This window comes from Limulus polyphemus, unplaced genomic scaffold (assembly GCF_000517525.1).
Source record: "Limulus polyphemus unplaced genomic scaffold, Limulus_polyphemus-2.1.2 Scaffold913, whole genome shotgun sequence".
Classification (NCBI taxonomy): Eukaryota; Metazoa; Arthropoda; class Merostomata; order Xiphosura; family Limulidae; genus Limulus; species Limulus polyphemus.
This window is the reverse complement of record NW_013666523.1, coordinates 166,911-174,841: the sequence shown is the minus strand read 5'-3', so window position 1 is coordinate 174,841 and position 7,931 is coordinate 166,911. Positions and strand designations below refer to the sequence as shown.

Below are 7,931 nucleotides of genomic sequence, written 5' to 3'. Positions count from 1 at the left end.
TGAAAATATTACCACAGTATAAAGAGGTATGGATCACAAGATTACCACTATGTAAAGAAGTATGGATGAAAATATTACCACAGTATAAAGAGGTATGGATCACAAGATTACCACTATGTAAAGAAGTATGGATGAAAATATTACCACAGTATAAAGAGGTATGAATCACAAGATTACCACTATGTAAAGAAGTATGAATGAAAATATTACTACAGTATAAAGAGATATGGATCACTAGATTACCACAATGTAAATAGGTATGGATCACAAGATTACCACAATGTAAAGAAGTATGGATGAAAATATTACCACAGTATAAAGAGGTATGGATCACAAGGTTATCACAATGTAAAGAGGTGTGAGTTAAAGAATTAACAATCTTGAAGCAGTCAGATAAAGATCTTAAAACACAGAATGAACTTGACAATTCACACCTCATGGATCTCTGTCAACCAGCCCCACCCCCCAAAAAAAATCCAATTAGTGGTCACTCAAGTAACAACAAATGTATCACCTGGAATATCCTAAACGGAGTACTCAAGTTAACACAGGAATGACCTTTGAAGTTATATTTGTCAGATACTCAACATTCAGTTACAAAATAACTTCCATTTTCCAGACCCACGACAACGAATGGAGGTAGGAGAATGGAATAATATTTAGTTTGAAACTCATTTGAAAGAATAACCCATTGTAGGAGTTCCCGAATGTGTGGAACATCTGGTTCTCGTTTGATACCCATAAATACATCGGGAGGCAATGCATAATGATGATGATAAATGGCCATTGTAACGGAATACATTCAACGAAGTTCTATCAATAAATGAGGTATCCCTGATTCGTCAGTCTGGTCAATGGCGGAACAATAAATCTCTGCTGTTTTCTAAAAGGCCTACCACGGCCTGGTGGTTAGGGCGCTCGAATTCCCCTCACTGAACATTCTCGCCCTTTCAGCCGTGAGGGCGTTGTAATGTGACGGTCAATCTTACTATTCGTTGATAAAGGATTATCCCAAAAGTTGGCGGTGGGTAGTGTTGAGTAGGTGCCTTCCCTCCAGTCTATCACTGTTAAATTAGGGATGGCTAGCGCAGATAGTCCTCGTGTAGTTGTGTGCGAAATTCAAAACAAACAAAACCAAACTGTTTCCTAGATTGTCTATGATCTTTCGAATCAAGACAAGCAGAAAAACTGCTTTCCGTCGTTCTTCAAATATAATGATGAAAAACAGAATCGCGCAGTGACAAACACAAGCACAAGTGGAAGGAGACACATTTCCACTAAGGGATATTCCTGCTGCTTCGCTACTGAGCCACAGAACACGCCTTTGTTATGTTTGGTTGAGAACGCAAGGTGTTACTGGATTTCTTCTATTGTTAATCTAAGAAGAGCAAGGTGTTACTGGATTTCTTCTGTTGTTGATCTAAGAAGCGCAAAGTGTTACTGGATTTCTTCTATTGTTGCCCTAAGAAGCGCAAGGTGTTACTAGATTTCTTCTGTTGTTGATCTAAGAAGCGCAAGGTGTTACTGGATTTCTTCTATTGTTGATCTAAGAAGCGCAAGGTGTTACTGGATTTCTTCTATTGTTGATCTAAGAAGCGCAAGGTGTTACTGGATTTCTTCTATTGTTGATCTAAGAAGCGCAAGGTGTTACTGGATTTCTTCTATTGTTGCCCTAAGAAGCGCATGGAAGGAACGAGAGTTCTTCGAATACAGCGTTAACGAACAAAAGAGTTATCTCCAGTGTAACCTGTGTGTGGAACTAGTGACATGTTCACCAGGTTCTAATCTAGGGTTCAGACCACCAAATGTCAAAATGTTTAGGGTTATTAACAGTTCCAATAATTTCCAACACCTAGTAGTTCTCCAATCCGTCGTCGTAGGAAAAATAATTTCAAATTATCTGATATACTTTGATGTTAAACAAGAAAAAAAAGTATCAAATGTAACTTTGTTTTTTTGTTTCGTTCTTGTTCATGGATAAACACAAAGCTATACAATGGGCTATTTGTGCTGTGCCCACCACGATTATCGAAACCCGATTTTTAGCGTTATAAGCCTTCGGGATTACCGCTGACCCAATGGAGGGGGGCATAAAATTTAACATCTGTGAACACATTGCAAAGGACTTCACACAGAGAGATGAACAGTGTTGACCAATCGAATGTCATATTGCTTTTTGTTTGTTGTTTCTTGTCACAAGTTTGAGAAATAATTTTTTGATTTGTTAGAAAACGTTTTTCTGATAATGTTTTCGAATGATGAGTTACAACATTGACTGATAGATGTGGTCTTGAGGAATTGTGTATCTTAATGTAGAAAATGACGTTTACTTTGATTATTGTTTGGATAGATGAGCTACAACTGTGATTAATAGGTGTGGTCTTGAAATTATTCAACAAAAAGACAAACAGTAAATACATCATGCGTAAGAACGTTAGATATTTCTTGACAGTGTGTGGAATTTTATTGGATTGCCTTTAGGATTAGATATCGTACAAAATCGGTACCCATGTATGAAATCATAGTCTCTTGTTAAAGTTGGGCATCAAATATTGTTTTAACTCCATTTGTTTAATTTCCATAACTTGAACATCCTCATTATTTGTAGTTAAGCACAAAGCTACGCAAGGGCTATCTGTGCTCTGCCCACCACGGGTATCGTAACCCGGTTTCTAGCGTTGTTAGGTCTGCAGACATACCGCTGTGCCACTGGGGGCTATACACACTTTTCATTAAATGAGAATTCTGGCTATATACCCATTTTTTCACCCTCTTAGGCCCGGCATGACCAGGTGGTTAGGGCGCTCGACTCGCAATCTGCGGGTCGCGGGTTCGAATCCCCATCACACCAAACATGCTCGCCCTTTCAGCCGTGGGGGCGTTATAATGTGACGGTCAATCCCACTATTCGTTGGTAAAAGAGTAGCCCAAGAGTTGGCGGTGGGTGGTGAAAACTAGCTGCCTTCCCTCTAGTCTTACACTGCTAAATTAGGGACGGCTAGCGCAGATAGCCCTCGTGTAGCTTTGCGCGAAATTCCAAACAAAACAAAACAAATCACCCTCCTATAGAAATATAATTTCACCGAATTGTTGTTTTGGCCTCGATACATTTTGAGCAAATAGACGAAAATTATACGAAACTGTTTTACTGAATCATCAAGACATATTTATCCACAACTTTGTGCCTCATCTTTAATAAAAAAATAATTAATTTAAAGTCCGTATTTCAATATATATATATTTTATTGAGATAAAAAAGACACTTGAAAGATGTTTGGTTCAGACGTACCAATTCCAAAACATTCTGGACTCAAAGAAACGTCATCAATGGCTACGTCACTAAGATGCCGTAAACCTCGTGATGCTTGAAATTGAAGCTGAAAACTGATGACAAATTTCAAATCACTTTCAATTTATTCGTATTGTATGGGTTAAGAAAAATAAGCATATTTTAAAGTCAATGCAAATAATTCCATGGAACAAATTTTATATAGGCAACGATTTTTTTTTCTTTCTAATATTTTTCAACGTAACCCCCCCCCCCCCAAAAAAAAACATCATTAAATGTACATATGAAAAAAAAACATACAAATACTCTTGTCAGATTGGATGATTATATCGACCTTTATTCTTGCCTTTCATAAAGTATTTTTTCTCGACAATATTCCAAAGTATTCTATGAATAAGTAAGTAATCGGATGTTTTAGTTCAATGATCAGTCTGAGACCAAAATCCCGGTGTAGTTTGCTTAAAATACGATAAACTAAGAATTCGACCATTATCACTAGCACACGAATAAACAGGCGTGTATTCTACGTAAAGTCCTGGATTTTATTTTTTAAGTGTTATAACTTTTATATCCATAAATCAACAGGTTCAATTTGCCACACAACGGCTTAGTGAAAAATTTTAAACCCGAAATATTTACCCGTATTGCAGAAAGAATTCAAATACAGTATATTAAGATATCGCTACACTGTACGAACACGTGTAAAATAAGCCTAACCTAAACCGCTGGGGGTTACAGAAGTGTTATATAACATCTATCCTGTTTTACTTTCTGTTTATTTTCACTTACTTGTGAGTGATTTTCGGAATAGTTATGACTTGTCGTTTCCACAGTTCACCCTGATCTCCGTAACTTCTCCACAGAAATATTTTACGTCCTGTGGGGTAACTCGGGTCTAGCTCGAGGCAAAATAGCAAAAGTTCTCCCATGTGGGCTCCATACATGTGATAGAAGAAACGGACCTGAACAGTACCGTTAAAAAATTTACCAAAATGTAAAGATAATTCTACCTTTAAAAACTTGTTTTAGTAGTAGCAGTTAGGTTGGTGAGGCGTATTATCGGTGAAGTTAAAGTATAAGTAAAGATAATTCTACCTTTAAAAACTTGTTTTAGTAGTAGCAGTTAGGTTGGTGAGTCGTATTATCGGTGGAGTTAAAAGTATAAGTAAAGATAATTCTACTTTTAAAAGTTAAAATGTCCAGGCTATTTCACGTATTAGTAATATTAATTAACATAAAAAATCTAAATATTTCCTTTTAATTCCTAAAGTTTCTCATAATCAAATTTAAAGTTCAAGACAACTCACGTAGTTCGTTAAGCTTTAAAAATGAGCGAAATGTATTTATTACCCATATAGCGGCAGTTTATGTTGTTTACTAAGATAAAGTCCGTAGGACGGACTACAAGATGGTCCATAATTTTTAATATCCTTTTTTTTATACGTATATTAGATTATTTGTTTGTTGTGGCGCACAAAGCTACGTAATGAGTTATCGTGCCCACCACGGCTATCGAAACCCGATTTTTAGCGTCATAAGCCCTCAGACTTACCGCTGAGCTACTGAGGGGCATAGATTATGAATCAGCGTGCAAACTTTTACTATAAAATTTAAGTTGTCATTAGATTTATTCGTATATTTTAATAAAGAAGTAGTAACTATTGTAAATACTTTTATATCTCTGAGGGTCGCGGGTTCGAATCTCCGTCCCACCAAACATGCTCGCCCTTTCAGTCGTGGGGGCGTTATAATGTGACGGTCAATTCCACTATTCGTCGGTCAAAGAGTTGGAGGTGGGTGGTGATGACTAGCTGCCTTCCCTCTAGCCGTACACTGCTAAATTAGGGAAGGTTAGTGCAGATAGCCCTCGTGTAGTTTTGCGCGAAATTCAAAACAAACAAACAAACTTTTATATCACATAACTTTTCTATACATTTTCCCCATCTGATTTGAGCAGTATCGTTGAGCAAGTGTAACTGGAAGTGCAACACTTTCAAAGAACGTTCAAAACAATACCAAGTTCAATGACTTTCAGACGTTTTCTGATGGGCCAATTTTGACAAGATATACACAAAGGAATAGAGAAAGCCGCCATTTCACTTAAGTGATAAATCAATATGTACCAACAGATGGCGCATTCTAGATAAAAAATTTCATGATCTTCTTTACTGACACTTGACGGGTAAAATGTGCTAACATTTGACACATATAGTAACGTCACGTGTTAGTAAATGACAATAATGAATTACCTCGATAAATGTAATACATATTGAGGCAATAACCAGTGTTCTTGCCATGGAAGAACTTAAAAATGAAATACGTATGCACAATTTCGATGGTGAACTTTTATGGCGTACAATGCTTTTCTGTATACATTCTCTTCAAGAATCTCTATTTTTTAAAGATAGATAAAATCTAAACTCTGTCTATATATCTAGTTAGCTAGCTGTAAGTCACTAACCTCACAGCTGTTGTAGTAACCCGAGTGAGGTATTATATGATACAGCGGTGGGGGTTCATAGATGGCACTGTTTAGAATAGCTCGATGCCCAAAGGCTGCTTTTCTTGAATGGAACTCGGCCCATAAGTATTTACCTGGCAAAGAAATAAAAAAAATAGAATATCGTAATTCTAGTGAAGTTAGGCTTAAGGTAAAGGAATTATATGCAGGAAACTCGTAAAAGAAAAGTCTGACCATAAAATAGAGAAATACATTAAATTCAGTTATGTTGTGCAGTATTAAAAATACCTTCTGCTATTTTATAGTTTACTTTTTTAAACTGAAACTGTCTTTAGCGAATGATTAAACACTGATAGAGCTTCAACTTAAAAATTGCATTTCGCTGAAGACACAGTTTGAAACATTTCTGTTAATTTACCATTTTTCAATAATCATTAATTATATTCCCTGATAAAATATAGAATATTGTCAAAATGATTAGTCGATTATTTTAGAAGTTTCAGCTTAACACACTTCAGCCATATTTAGAAAGTACAAACCAGTTATTATCCATAAAAAACACATTTTTTGATGAATTTCTACTTACGCTTTCTTCTACTTCACTAATTCTTCCTGGGATTCAAGTCTCTGTCAAATAGAGTTCCTCAGACAAGGGACTAGTTCAGACAAATAATATGCTCGCTCTATTGGGATTCCTTAGTCTCACAGGTCCTTTAGACAAATATGATGGTCTTTTTAATGGTTTTTTTTTCGAATTTCGAGGATCATTGTAATAGATTCAATGCTCTGTATAGTGCCTTTTTTAGGTACTTTGATCCTTTTGAAAAATTCAAGAGTTGTAGCCATTGAGCATCGTCATCCGCATTCAAAACTCGTTTAGGGGTCACTGTTACCCTTTATACTGGTTATCTGGTCATCGTTACCCATAAGGTAATTCTACATTCACTGATCTTTCTACTGTTCTTCCTTTGCCAGAATGTCATTTGGACATATTTATCAGCCTTCTTCAGCCACAAGGATCATTCAAACACATTCACTGATCTGTCTAGTGGTTATCCTATGCAATAATGTCATTTCGACATTTTCATTAGTCTTCCTGAGCCATGGGAATCATTCAGATAAATTCACTGATCTGTTTACTGTTCGTACTTCGCCAAAATGTCATTCCCACATTTCATTACTCTTCCTCGGCCATGGGGGTCATTTAGACACATTTACTGATCTGTCTAGTGGTGATCCATTGCCAGAGTATTTATCATTTAAACACTTTTAACAGTGTCATGCCTGTGGATCTTCCTTAGCCATGGGGAGCATTCAGAACACAATCATTGATCTGGCTACTGTTCATTCTTTGACACAATGTCATTTAGCGCTCTGTTTACTGGATCTTATTTAACCACGGGGATCATTCAGCCACGATAGTGTTTTAAAAACACTTATCTCAGTCAACTTGGCTCCTTCAGCAACGGGCATCGCTTGCTCAGATTTAATGTTTTTTGCTAGCATTCTTTAAAACAGGAATCGTTCAGATATAGTCAGTCAATTGAAATGTTCAAACAGATTCAGTTATCATAATATAGTCGTCTAAATCCCTCTTTAGTATCTTTATCCTAAAATTATGTTTGGTAACACTGTTTAACTTTAAAAAATGCATTAGTAAATGATAATAGTGATATAATAACTCGAGTAAATGATGCTATTTGATGAACTGCTTTTAAAAATATTATACAAAATGAAAGGTGAAACTTAAAAGATATTGATAACCAATGGATGTGCACACCCTAACCTTTTTTTAGCATGTAAAGGCGTAGAATAGCTATTAGCTGTAATTATAACTCAAATAGGTATTGAAATTTTTAACTTGAACGACACCATAATTGTACGTGGGGTAAATTGTGGCCAGGCCAGGCATCCTTAGAACTTAGACATAGACGTCCTAAATTTTGAACTACTGACCAGAGGGAAGTCAATCAATCACCACCACACGCTGATACAAGGTTTGTCGGGATTTGAAAATAATAACTTGATTGACCGTGTAGAGCATATTCAGCGGCATCGCAGCGCAAACCTTGGACATTATGATCCGCAGCCCAGCAAATAAACTAATAACTTATCTTACAATCACCGTATTTTTCTGAATATAAGACGCATCCTTATTTTGACGACAAAGTTTTTGGGGAA

General features: G+C 36.3%; 1 protein-coding gene across 1 annotated transcript in view; it reads right to left on the bottom strand.

Annotated features, from left to right (window-relative positions):
- The window catches only part of LOC106461200 (leukocyte tyrosine kinase receptor-like), a 58,590-nt gene that overhangs the window by 43,198 nt on the left and 7,461 nt on the right, over positions 1 to 7,931 (bottom strand). The window contains exons 5-7 of the mRNA XM_022388060.1: positions 5,751 to 5,884; positions 4,079 to 4,251; positions 3,290 to 3,384 (exon numbers count right to left, since the gene is read on the bottom strand). Coding sequence (XP_022243768.1) covers positions 3,290 to 3,384; positions 4,079 to 4,251; positions 5,751 to 5,884 — 402 coding nt within the window. The remainder of the gene's footprint in view (positions 1 to 3,289; positions 3,385 to 4,078; positions 4,252 to 5,750; positions 5,885 to 7,931) is intronic.